A 13,700-nucleotide genomic window follows, 5' to 3' on the forward strand; every position below is an offset into this window, starting at 1 on the left:
AGCCCCTCTCTTAGTTGTGGGATGATGTTGCCCACGTGCTGTGACCATAAAAGTGTGATGAGGCGCCCAGGGAGGGAGCAGAGCGGAGCCTGTGTACAGGCACTTTATTCAGGAACGCTGACTTATTCATAGGTGTGGAGGAGCCGTGTTGTTTGCTTGTTTTATTGAAAACCTTGCGGGTGAAGTGGCGAGCGCCTGGCATGTGAGCGGCATCTCTGGAGGATCTCCCCAGTCGAGATGCCACCCCGCACACCACCACCCCGCACCACCTCGTCCTCTCTGCCATGAATAAGTGAAGCTGGGATGAATATTTCATTTGCACGGAATCTATTGTCGCCCCGGATGTCTACGGGGATGTGTCTCAGCCTCGCGGAAGCTCGAAAACATCTTCCCTCCCTCCCTCCTTCTCTGTCCCTGTTCCCTCGCTCGCCCTCTTGCTCTCCCCAAGCATCCATCCATCCATCCATCCATCCATCCATGTGTCGTCCTCCACCACCAGCTTCTCATATCCCTTGCTAAGCCCCATCCAAGCCAAGCCAGGAAGCACTGCAGCTGTTTGAGCTGAAGGAGCCAAACTAGCATAATTAAACAGGGGATGCATATGTCTTCGCCTCTGTGTGCTAACGGGAACGGGAACAGGAACAGGCCTGGGCCTTGGGACCAACTCTCCACAGTACTGCTGCAGGAAGTGACCTCACATTCTGCTTCTCAGTAAACGTCACCTAGTGCAGAGTGACAGCATGGGGGTGATGTATCAGAATAAGGGCTGAGGTGCTGCAGCTGTCATTCATTCACCTCTAAGAGAGCAGCACGCAGCAAGCAGAGCCCTACAGCTATTTGAGCCTTACAGCTCCGGTAGAGATAGCAGCCAGCCTGACGTATGGGTTTGGAATAAGAGCTGAGCTAGAAAGTCTGCAGAAGGAGACCTGTCTGAATGAGGCAGCCTGGGAGGAGACAGGAAGTGAGTAGCAGTGAAAAGAAAGTCAAAGGAAGAGACAGGAGATGTGGATGGAGAATGGGCTCCAGGATGCACCATGAGGGTAGAGGCAGCAGGCTACTGCACACCTACTGCATTCAGACTTGATACAGGAACAGAGCGGGCCTCAGATGTGTGCCGTGTGTTTGGGGATAGAGGTGGGCTGTGTGAGAGAAATAGCAGGTATTCTCGCATGAGGCTATAACTGGACAAGCCCAAGGCCACATGTCCGTCCCTGCGTGCATGAATCATTTAGGAACTGGCTTTGGCGTGCCTCTCCAAGCTTCCCACAAATGGGCTGGATGCACTTGAGGAAAGACGCCCCTCAGCCCCCCATCTCTCCCAGTAATCTCTTTACTCTTTGCTTTTTGTGTGTGCGAAAAAAAGACATCAAAGACAGATAGATAGATAAATAAATAAAAGTGTAGCGGGAGAAAAAAAAATAGTATATGTTTTATTCAGCCCTGCTGTCTGAAAGGAGACATGAAGAGTCTGAGAGGGGTGTAAGGTGAGCCTTGAAAGTTGGTGTAAGTAGCTTGGAGAGACCATTTTGTAACTGGTAAAAGCTTTCATCTGATGGATGCCAGCCGGCCTTTTCCGTTGTTACGGGGGAGAAAATGACCTGTATGAGTAGCTCTGTCCAGGCACATCAGATGTTTAAGAGGGCTAAGCCCACCCTCCTCCCTTCTCTCTGTCACACACACATACACAAGAAAGCACACACACACACACACACACACACACACACACACACACACACACACATCTGTGGGGATGATAGGCCTCTGTTAAGAGTACACTGCAAGACATGATTGCACACTGAACCATAACACCCAAGCTGATGTATGTGCTGTAATCTGCCTCACACAGAGGCCTTTCTGAATAGTACCGATCTCTGTTATCTGGGATGCTCTGGCCCACATCTGGCCCAGATCAGTTCAAGCTGCTGTGTGGAGGCCCTAACGGACTCTCAGAACAGCACCCAGAGATCTCCTCTGGGTTTAGCTTACACTCACTTCCCCATCTGTGCCATTAGCCCCCCACTGTTTTCCATTTTTATGTATCCCGTGCGGACTACAACATCATATGGATCACAGCATCGCGTGGATCACAACATCGCATGGGCAGACTGCTATCGCAGAGCGGACATGTCCAGGTGTTGTTTGCACAGATATCCTACAAGAGGGTTTTTTTTTCCTTTCTTTCTTTTTCTATCAGTCAACAAGCATGTGTGTTGGGCTGGCTGATGCTTGCTGTTCTGGACCGATCACTCTTGAGCTGAAACTTGGGGTCTGCGTCTAATGCCGAGTCTAGCTAGTAGTATTACAGTTGATACAATGCCACTCTCTGAAGCACTTTGCCGCCCTAAAATGTCTAACCTCACTGATTTCCCACTGATTCCTATACTGAGGGGAGATGTGGTGAGCGAGTGCAGGTTGACACCGAAAGAATTGTTCTGCCCAGCGGTGTGAGCTGGGTAGCGTCTTCGCTTTCTCTCAATTCTTCCTCCCTCCCCTTCTCCTCTTACCCTGCCTTTGATCTTCATGACGTCTCTACCTGCCTTTGATTTGTGGTGGCTGAAGGAAAGCCTCGTGGTGTCTGCCATGTACTCTGTGTGTGTGTGTGTGTGTGTGTGTGTGTGTGTGTGTGTGTGTGTGTGTGTATGTGCATACATATCTGTCATTTTTTTTCCTCATGGTGCATAGACGGATGGCTTTATCGAGTGAGATTTATAGAGCCCACCTCCGTCAGAAGGATGTTTAAAGGCAGTGACAGCCTTGTGTTACCTCAGATTTAGTACAAGGAGAGATGGAGACATGCCTTACACCCCTCCTCCTCCTCCTGCCTCTCGTCACACTACAAAGCTCACTCGCTCTATCTGTCTCTCTCTCTCTCCCTCTCTATCTCTCAGTTATTCATCATACACCTAAAGAAAAAATCTTATTTGAGGAGTAAAAAAAAAGGAATAAAGCAATCTATCGATCTCCGTGTATCAACACTATCCATCTGTGTTTATCTCTGTATCTGCCTTCCCATCATGTTGGCTTTTCTCTTTTTTCTTCTCGCTTGTATCCGCACCAGGCGTTTTCTCCCTCTATTTGTTTAGCGATCCATCAGTCTATTTACCTTATCATGCTGCCAAACCATCCATTTACGCTGCCATCTGTCTGTCAAACTATATCTTACTATCCATTTGTCCAACTATCCCTCCATCTACTTATCCCACTGTCAATCACAGAGCCCTTTTCTCCTCCTCCCCCTCCTCCTTCTTCCCACCTTTCTTTCTCCTCCTCCTCCTCCTGTTCCTCCTGTTCCCCCTCTTTTTCCTCCTCCTCTGGCATGTGTGTATGCCGGAGCTTGAACAGACCTACTTAAGCAGTGGAGTTTGTCTTCTGTAATCACGCCGCACGGCTGCCCACACCTCCATCCGTCTCGGCTGTGCGGTCCGTGCGTAATTACAGCCGCCCTCCTTTTCTCTGCCCATCAACCCCCCGACCACCACACACCCACACACACACACACACACACATAACCTGCTTGTAGTCAAACACAAAGAGACACGTACAGCACACTGCAGTAGGTGATGAGAGTGTGAGCCTGCAGCGAAATCCCCACTTATAAAAGTGCTCACTTTTTCATTCCCTCTTTGTCTTTCACTCTTTTTTCCCTCTCTCTCTGCTTCCCTCTGTTCTTCGCTCTGACCTTGTGCCACCGCGGTAGCCAGGCGGTGGCGGTGGTGAGTGGTTGGCACCAGCCGGTGCCCATGTGAAGCTCTGAACCAGGTCAGCACTTTGCCACCACCAGTCTGGCCCAGCTTGTGTCTGGAGCAGGACACTCTCCTCCTCCTGCCGCCTCTCCACCGGCATCCGGAGCGTCCAGCCACGGCCCAGTCAGTCTTGGAGGACGGAGCTGGCACAGGGGGGGCCCCCCTCAGGGCCGCGGGGGCGACGGGGGCCCCCGGCGGATTATCCGGTCTCCCAGCCACGGCTCTGGCGCGGAGGGCCGAGGGCTCCGGACTCCGGCCTGGGCTTCGCTCTCCGGCCCGCGCGCCCATCTGCCCCCGGCGTGACACAGGCCTGGCACCCAGCTAGAGCCCCGGGCTGATAATGAACTCTCCCCCCGCAAGAGCCCCCGGCTGCACAGCACACCATGCCATGCGTGAACACATGCAGGTTCTCACACACTCCAACACACACACACACACACAAACAGACACATACACACATACACACAAACACACACACACACACACACACACGCACACACATGCAGGTTCTCACACACTCTAAGACACACACACACACACACACACACATGCCCACAGTGTGCAGTGTGACCGGACACACATGGTCATGTGCCCCCCATGTCGCGACTCAAACAAATGTAGGGATATAATCACTGGATGTGTCCTACATTGCAGATGAACACTAAGGAGGTAACCATGGCACTAAATAGTGTAATATGAACACTAAGGAGGTAACCATGGCACTAAATAGTGTAGTATGAACACTAAAGAGGTAACCATGGCGCTAAATAGTGTAATATGAACACTAAAGAGGTAACCATGGCACTAAATAGTGTAATAATGTATCGGGATCCATCAGACATATGCAGCATTTGTTAGGATTAGGTAAAAATGATATTTTCAGACATGGGAATTGTAAGGAATTGGTAGCGGTAATGATAAATGCTGAAAATGATTTTAGAACATATTACCTCCACCAAGGACATTATGTTTTTTGGTGCTGTTTGTCTGTTTATCAGCAGGATTGCACAAACACTACATGGCAGTACATTTTTAGTACTTATGTGAATGGGAGTAGCATGGGTCAGATTTAAATGCATCCAAATGTCAGAAAAGATCCACATTTTTTTTCTTTAAAATTGTGAGATATTTCTGCTTTGGCCTTGGAAGAGGTCTGCACTGTGGCTAGTGTCCTTCAAGTTTAACAATTTATTCAATAATTACATTTTTTTGGAACCCTTCAAAGCACACCTGAGAGTTGAGATATGGCCAAGGCCACAATCGATGTTCAAAATAAGAAAAAGAAACAGTAAAAGGAAAGACAGATGGTGTGGGGCATTTGTTTGTGATTTCTGCCTTCTCTTTTCGGACAAGGCTTCGGCTCGTATGTGTCAGGAAGCATCCGGAAGAGTGCCACTCATCCGCCTCACACTGCGATGCCGCGCCTGCGCGGAGATGCCAAAGGAGCGCGTCTGGCACACAGAGCAGCCGACCAATGAGAAATCACGTCAACTTTGAATCTGTCAAGCTTTTCATTTTCAATCAAACGCCGGGCCCTGGCACTCCAGCAGGCTCTTGCTTAACGGAGGGATGATGAGAGCGGGAGAGAGAGATCGAGGAAAGAAAGAGGGGGAAAAGGGGTCTGGCCTTTCTTTCTGGCACTCCAGATGCACCAGGAAGTGGCCTGAGACTTCCGTCCGCTCCAAAGCCCTCGCCCATCTTTCGACTCTTTCTCGTTTCTTCATTTTTCAGTCGCTCGCGCATCTTCGATCCGCCACTTTGTCTCAATCGTTCCTCGCGCCCCTTCGTCCCTGACACAAACCTGTCAAACATCTCCTTGGCGTGGAGATAAAACGGCTGCCTCGCTCCCTCCTCTAAAAATAAGCATTTGTTTATGGACGTGTTCGGTGATTTCCAGCTCCCGTGCTCCGATAGTGTGTGCCAAGCTGTCAGGAGACATTACTCTCGGACAGGGGCTTCTTTTTCAGTGCTGGCCAAGCGGGAAGAAAGGGGAGCACGCGGGAAAGAAAGAATGTGAGCCAGGGGAAAAAGAACTGGACAATGGCAAAAGAGAGGACGAGGGAGAGAGAGGGGGAGGCGGGGGGGATGGGGGCATTGGGTGAGTTCGCCTGTAGCGAAATCTGTTAAGATGCAGTCCATTTTAAACAACGGAACGTGGCTTTCTCAGTGGGAAGCCTGAAACTTTAATGCAGTTCCTCTAGGTAGAGAGAATCGTGAGAGGAGAGCCAAATGGCGGAGTCAAGACGGTGCGTATATAATATCTGGGTCACTCTGGCAGAGAGACGGCCCAGCCTGCCCATCCAACAGGGAGCTACTTTGATTGAAAAGTGGGAGTCGGGAGGCAAGGGGGAATAAGCACGCCAAGGCCCCTGTCACTCTTGATTTGTCATGTGGGTTGCCCGTCCTTTTAAATTTCATTATTGTGATTATCCTGCGTCTTAACAAACTGCCATGTTGGAGACAACATATCTCCCTCACTTGCAGTTGTATATACAATGAGTTCACAGTGAGTTGAGGAGGAGTAGAAGGGAAGAAGAAACAATGAGTTTACAGTGAGTTGAGGAGGAGTAGAAGGGAAGAAGAAACAATGAGTTCACAGTGAGTTGAGGAGTAGAAGAGAAGAAGAGAAGCTTGAGACAGACTTGCGTCTGTTTCTGATTCAGTTGAAAGAGTTTTCAAGGAGAAAGTTTGTTTGGGTTGTGTCTCTGTGGGTACTTCCTCTTTTGGGCTGGAGTCTGATACACATCTCAGGGTTCCTCTAAACATCCGCACCTCCACTGGGCAGGGAGAATGAACAAAGGTGACATTTTGTCACACTCTTTTGTCACTATGTTGCTTTCCTGTCTTAGGTCAATTTGAGTCTTCAGTTGCCGTGTTTGTTTCCCCCTCCTGTCTCCTCCAATTTCTCTCTTCAATCTCTCTCTCTCTCTCAAATTAAAATTCAAAGCGCTTTATTGGCATGACAATTCATGAAGAAAGTGTTGCCAAAGCACACAGTATCTAGAACAAAACTAAATAACAGTCATAAAACAAAATCTGTGATTATATATATATATATGTACATAAAAACACACACACACACTATCTCTCTTTCTCTCTCTTTCTCTCTCTCTGTCTCTCTCTCTCTCTGGGTGTGTGTGTGTGTGTGTGTGTGTGTGTGTGTGTGTGTGTGTGTGTGTGTGTGTGTGAAATCTATACATAGTGAATCATGATGAGTTTCTATAATTGGATTCTCAATCTTAGCACAATTGAAATATTATTAAAATCATTTGTGCACTTTTATATAATTACACATCAAAGCTTTTTTCTTCATTTTATTGCAACTAAAAGAATGTGAAAATCACAATTATGCTTAATGAATTAATATCTCACATATTACTGCACCATATCAACAATTATGCACAGTGCATTCACTGAACATTCTATCCATTCACTTGCCTTGAAACAGAAGCTGAGCAGCTAGAAGTTACTGTAGATGGATGTCAACACATGGAATTGTGTACAAATAGTATATGGAAATATGTGTTTACATGTTAAAGCTTTTTTATTCACCAGGATTGGGGACAGCGTTTGCCTTTGCTTCCCCGATTATTTCTCTCTGCTGTGATCAAACTGATCTACACCTATTTTTTATAAATATTTCCGTTGGTTTGGCTACTTCTAATTATCATGGATGTTTATAACTTTACTTGTGTCTTTTCATAGTTGAGTTGTCCGCAACATTGTATTTCAGCGTGTGTGTGTGGGTGTGTGTACTGTATGTATCTGTGTGTGTATTTGTATGTGTGTTTGTGTGTTTTGTGTCTGTCCATCAGTTTGAAGTAGTTCCCTGGCCACCGCTACTGCTCTGACCTCCCGCTCTCCGCTGGCTTGATCTTGAGTTGCCTCCCTACTTGACTCTCTCCTCTCTTCCCTTTGAAAGCAATTACTCCTTGGCTTTAAATGAGGGTCTGTTTTGATGCCACTGTAGTCTTCACCCGCCCTGCACCATAACTCAGGCCAAAGAAATCTGGCTCTCTCGCCCTCCCTCCCTCACTTCCTCCCATTTCTCTTTCATTCTTTTGGTCGTTCTCTCTCTCCATCCCTCTCTGTCTGCTGTCTCCCTCCCTCCCTCTCTCCTTCCATCTTTCTATCTTTCTTCTGGTCCTTCTCTCTCTCTCCCCCCTCCCTCCATTTGTATATCTTGTTCCTGGGTTTGGAGCTCAATTACTGGGCGAGCTGAAGAGTGCCCGGCACGGGCCGGCAGGAGATGAAGGACACAGATAGCTGCCGCTGTGACCACTGCCAGGCCGCCTTCTGGAGCAGCGAGTAAACACAGTGTGTCAACACACCCGGCCAGAGAGATTTAATCACTTTTATTGCTTTTTTTTCCCGGCATTATGAGAATATGAAATACTCTCAAAATGCTTTTAAGTGTATATGACCGAGAGTTTGTGGGAGGAGAGACAGAGAGAGAGAGAGAGAGATTGTGTGTGTGTGTGTGTGTGTGTGTGTGTGTGTGTGTGTGTGTGTGTGTGTGTGTGTGTGTGCGCGCGTGTGTATGTTTGTATGTGTATGTAGGTGTGTATTCAATATAAGTGTCTTTCTGTATGTGTTGGTCAGGTAAATTGTCTGTTTTGAGGGATCTTTGAAGATAACTGCGCCTTTGCCTCACACACAGTGACGGGGCCTTATCATGTAGGTAATACTCTTGTTGAGGTGGATTTGATTGACTGGAGCTCCCCGACATTAACATAGTAATGAAGTCTCCTATGTATAATCTCTCCAGCGTGACTTATGTCCCTCCTTTGTTGCCGTCTGATACTTAAATGAAGGACTACAGAGGCTCTTTGCATGAAGTGCACTTTTCTCCTTCTCTCTTTTCTTCTGCTCGTCTATTCACAAGGCAAACCTCGCTCCAAGGAGTCCCACTCTCATGATGTAACTTCATGTAATTACTGAAAAAGATGACGGTATCGCCAAGCCCAATATGGCTTTTAATCTCCTCGGGAAGAATGTGCCGGAACCATTTGTGAAGCCTTTGGTCCTCCATGATCATATCAAATGGCATCTGACTTCTCTCGCTGTCAGCCAGACTGTAATATGTGTGCGTGTGAGTGTGCGCGTGTGTGTGTGTGCGTGTGCATGTGTGCGTGTAAGTACAGTACGTGTGCATGTGTGAGTGTAAGTATGTGTGTGTGCGTGCGAGTATGTGTGTGTGTGTGTGTGTGTTATAGTCTCAGGGCCAGATGTACGTAGTAGATTTGCGAACACAGCGTTATCAGCGCCATGGCCAACCCGCTGAAACCACACACTGAGCTTCTTCAGTTTATGTGGTATTTATCAAACCTGCCGTTCATCAGGTAATCAGCGCCTTTCTCCGCCCCCTACTGCAATTTGCGAACTTTCACAACTGAACACCATACTTCCATCACAAGCCCAAATGAAGTTAACTGATGACAACATTAAAAGGAATCAAACGTTTGGCGATCATCAAATAATACTACAATACATAATAAGATGTCAACAAGCAGGGAGATAATGAAGAGCAGTAGTTCTACTCAAACTACTTGTGCACATAGGCTGTGGAGGATTGGTCAAATCTAGCAAGTAGGAAAGTTTAACTGGATGACGTGAAAGTAAGACATTTGAAAGGCCAGCGAAAGTTAAGGTTGCTTTTGATATAGTACAAAGACATGAAACTGGTGCTCTGAATAGTGATTCTGTTGTCTTTGAAAGTTTCTCTTATTGACACATTTAACCGCAATTAGGAATAACACCTGCTTTTACAAGACCGCATTGCACCGCAAAACAGACGTGCAGATGGGCAGTTTTCGAACATACAGGGGAATACCTAACTAGTCGCATTTTACACTTCTCCTCCCATCTTTTTATACAGAAGTCCCACTTTCCCCTGACCCTCCTATGAATGCATATGCATGGCACAGAAAAGCGCATATTGCCAGTCTCAGCTCCTGTGGCAGGCGGTCGGTGGTTTTATCTAAGTGCAGGCTGTTTGTGCATATCACTGCATGTTTTTACGCGCACGTTGGGAAGAAAATGCATCTCAAGTGGGCGCAAAAAAAACGATCTGCTCCTCAGTATCTGCAGCATGTTAGCATGGCTCGTTGTTATGTGAGCTCGAGTGCTACGTGGCCTGCTTTACCTGCTCAGGTAGGCACTCAGTTTGCTGCTCCCCTCACCTGTACCATGCAGTCATCACCACCCTTATGCTAAACCAAGACACAATAGTACCCTTGTTAATGTTACGTTAAGTCCAAGAATGGCACCATTTTTCCCCCATGGTAACCTGGGAGTTGTATTTTGTTAGCCTTTGTTTGGTTTCTTCTCTCAGCAACACACACACACACACACACACACACACCACTTTCCTCACCTAGTTGTTTTTGTGCTTCTTCAACACCTTGAAGCGGCCACCTCCATGAAAAACAGATTGCCAATAGAAAATAAACCTATCACAATGATGGCCACAGACAGATTTGCCATCAGTAAATTTCCTTGAAGTTTCCGGGGCTGTGATTTTCCCTGAAGTTGCCGGGACTTCTTGATTCCACCCGTGGAGAGGTGTGCAGCCGTAATATGGGGCCCCTTGGTGGAAATTGTCGCTGTTCAAGTCGTTCAATTGTAGATTGATGAGGATGGGGAGGAGGTTGGTGGAGAGCTCTCCTCCTGGGAATGGGAGAGCATCCTCTCCTCACTAGCAGTGCAGTTGCAACAAGGATTGCACAAACATTATTTTCCCTATTTGGGAGATTTTTCTGTCAGTGTTGATTGACTGTGTGTCTGTGTTGGTGTGTGTGTGTGTGTGTGCGTGTGTGCGTGTCTACGTGTGCATCTGGGCTTGTAGTCAATCTGTTGTGCTTGAAGCAATTATCTCCAAGTATTGTCTCTCACCTGCTATTTCCCGGGCCTTTTGGTAAATGTTCTGATTCTTCCATCACGGCCTCTCAAAATCTAGCTATAATAGTTTGTTCCATTTTCAATTCCAGAAAATAGAGTCTCCTTATTGCACCTCAAAACATAGGGGACATCTTCTAAAACAATTGAAAACATGTCGTAGTGTTGATGCTGGTCTCTCTCTCTCCCTCTCTTCCACTCGTATCCTCGTTCCCTGTCTGTCTCTCTCTCCCCCTCTCTTCCACTCGTATCCTCGTTCCCTGTCTGTCTCTCTCTCCCCCTCTCTTCCACTCATATCCTCGTTCCCTGTCTGTCTCTCTCTCTCCCTCTCTTCCACTCGTATCCTCGTTCCCTGTCTGTCTCTCTCTCCCCCTCTCTTCCACTCGTATCCTCGTTCCCTGTCTGTCTCTCTCTCCCTCTCTTCCACTCGTATCCTCGTTCCCTGTCTGTCTCTCTCCCCCTCTCTTCCACTCGTATCCTCGTTCCCTGTCTGTCTCTCTCCCCCTCTCTTCCACTCGTATCCTCGTTCCCTGTCTGTCTCTCTCTCCCTCTCTTCCACTCGTATCCTCGTTCCCTGTCTGTCTCTCTACATATTTCTCTTTCGCTCCCTTTATCACACTCTCTCTTTTTTTTTCTCTTTCTCTCTCTCTATCTCTCTCTCTCTCTCTGTGGTCTTATTTCTTTTTAATCTTCTTTCACTCTCCCTCCCACGTTGTGAGCGCGGCTGTGACCCCGTATTAATCAGCCAAAGCCTGCTTTATTCTCCAAGCGGACTCTTTGAATGCTGGAGAGGTCTGAGTGTGCGCGCTCAGAGCTCCACGAGGAATGAGGGCACATTTATAGGAATTGCAAATGAAGCCGGAGATATGATGAACATTTTCTTTCTCCTCCTACATCGCATTGCTGCTTGCCCTCCTCATCCTCCTCTTCCTCCTCCACCTCCTCTTTATTCTTACTCTTCTTCTGCTTTACGTGTCTTTATGTTCCTCGCATCCGTTCTTGAATAGGCTTTTCTTCCACCTCTATTCTTCTCTTTTCTTCCTCTTCCTGTCTTGGCTCATGCTGCTGCTAATGTGAGAATGCACAGAAGTGCATTGTGGGAGAGAATTTACAAGCCCTCGGGCAGGTTGGGAAAGAAACCTTGCATGTATTTTTTTTTTTTTCCAGTTTTGAAGTTTTCTTTTGTGTGTGTGGATGAAAAGATGTGAGTGCCAAGTGGTTGACCTTAAGAAGGTCAGGAGTCTGAACTTTAGCAAAGGGAACAGGAAGTGATCTGGCATTGCCATCTGTCTCTCCTTTGATTTTGCGTCACCCTTTTTCTTTTGTTTGTATTTATCTTTTATTCCTCTCTTTTTCACTGTTTTCTGTTTTTGTTGGTCCTCACTCTATCTTTCCCAATCTCTCTTTTTCTTTCTATGTTGGTCTGCCTCTCTCTCTCTCTCCCTCCATCTCTTCCTCGCTTTCTCTCTCTCTCCCTCTCTCTCTCCATTTCTCTCACTCACTACCTATTTCTCCTTTCTCCTCCTGTATGCCATCTGTATTGTTCTCTCGCAACAGAAATGTGTGTGTGTGTGTGTGTGTGTGAGCGTGAGCGAGCGAGCTTGCGCTGCTTCGCGTGTGTTCTCCCAGATGAACACACGCGTGACCCTGTCTCACTCGCTCGCAGCTCATTACCTGACGTGATGGATGGCAGCGGGCACCGTTAAACAATGCCCACTCTGGAGGACGCCACGCCACGCCGGGCACCTGGCACCTCCTGACTGGCGCAGAGAAGCGAGCAGGCGAGCGAGCGGCCATCGTGCGGCACTCCGCCCGATGCCAGGCACGCCAGAGTGTAGGCGTGGTAGGGACCCCATCCATGGGGTAAAGGCTGGCACTACCTAGTCCACCTGTCACTGACCGCTCCTTGGCGCCACTTGTCCGCGCCTGCCAAGTGGAGACTGGCACTTTCTATGTGTGTGGCTGTACCGATGGGAGTGATTGGGGACATGCAACAAATACTAATGCACCGACACAGCTTTGCAGTAATGTCTCACAGATGTCGTCTTGGAGCAAATGGGGTGGATGTTGTCTTTTTGTTTTTTGTTTTTTGTAATGTTGTCATTTTCTGTTTTTGGCCCGTACCCATACACATGCACACACACACACACATTCTCTATCTATGTCTCCATCCTTCACTCCCTGTTTCACTAGTCTGTCTGATTCCAGTGTTCGTTCAAGATGTACTCTTTTTTCCCCAGAGCTCTGTCGAAGATCTGTCTCTTTTGATGGGGTGCAGTGTGTATGAATATTGTTGTTGCAATGTCTCTGTGTGTGTGTGTGTGTGTGTGTGTGTGTGTGTCTGTGTTTAATAAGCATGTGTGTGCGCTGCCTGTGATGTGAGAGTTGGTAGAGGAGCTCTTGAGTATAGGCTCAGATCAAGAGCTCAGCGGAGTTACTATGACACCAGACACTCTCCGCCCCACTCTAGACTCACTTCCTCACACTTAATTAGTCCCTCCCTTTGTTCTCTCTCTCTTTTCTCTCTCTCTCCCTTCCTTCGCTCTCTCTGTCTCTCTCTCTCTCTCTCTCTCTCTCTCTCTCTCTCTCTCTCTCTCTCTCTCTCTCTGTCTCTGTCTCTCTCTCTCTCTGTGTCTCGCTGCAGCAGATAACCGGCGTGCTGGTCTGGAGAGGTCCCGCTCGCGCCACAACCCCAGCCTGCTGCCCCGATGATCACCCCCAGCTCACCGGACATCCACAGACGTCAGCCAAGTGCCAAAGAGACCAGTAAGGCCAGGGGGAGGAAGTGTGGACAGCAGACACTGGGGTGGGTGGGGAGTAGGAGGTCAGGTTTGATGGAGGGAGGGAGGGAGGGAGGGGAACTGGACACTGAGGACGTCTGACCGGTGGACAGACTGTGGCAGAATGCATGGCCAGGGCGAGGTCCCGACGACAAAAAACTACGACACAAAAAGACACACAGAAAACCCACGACATCGCCACGGAGACGAGGCGAAAAACAGAAGACAAGAAAAGGAAGACAGACGAGGAAAAGAAAAAAGAAAACGCAATATGCACCAC

General features: G+C 48.0%; 1 protein-coding gene across 1 annotated transcript in view; it reads left to right on the plus strand.

Annotated features, from left to right (window-relative positions):
* diaph2 (diaphanous-related formin 2) overlaps positions 1 to 13,434 on the plus strand; it is a 417,030-nt gene extending 403,596 nt beyond the window's left edge. The window contains exon 30 of the mRNA XM_048230740.1: positions 13,285 to 13,434. Coding sequence (XP_048086697.1) covers positions 13,285 to 13,352 — 68 coding nt within the window. The 3' untranslated portion in view covers positions 13,353 to 13,434. The remainder of the gene's footprint in view (positions 1 to 13,284) is intronic.
* Positions 13,435 to 13,700: the final 266 nt, after the last annotated feature.

The sequence above is a fragment of the Alosa alosa genome, chromosome 21 (genome assembly GCF_017589495.1).
Source record: "Alosa alosa isolate M-15738 ecotype Scorff River chromosome 21, AALO_Geno_1.1, whole genome shotgun sequence".
NCBI classification, from domain to species: Eukaryota; Metazoa; Chordata; class Actinopteri; order Clupeiformes; family Clupeidae; genus Alosa; species Alosa alosa.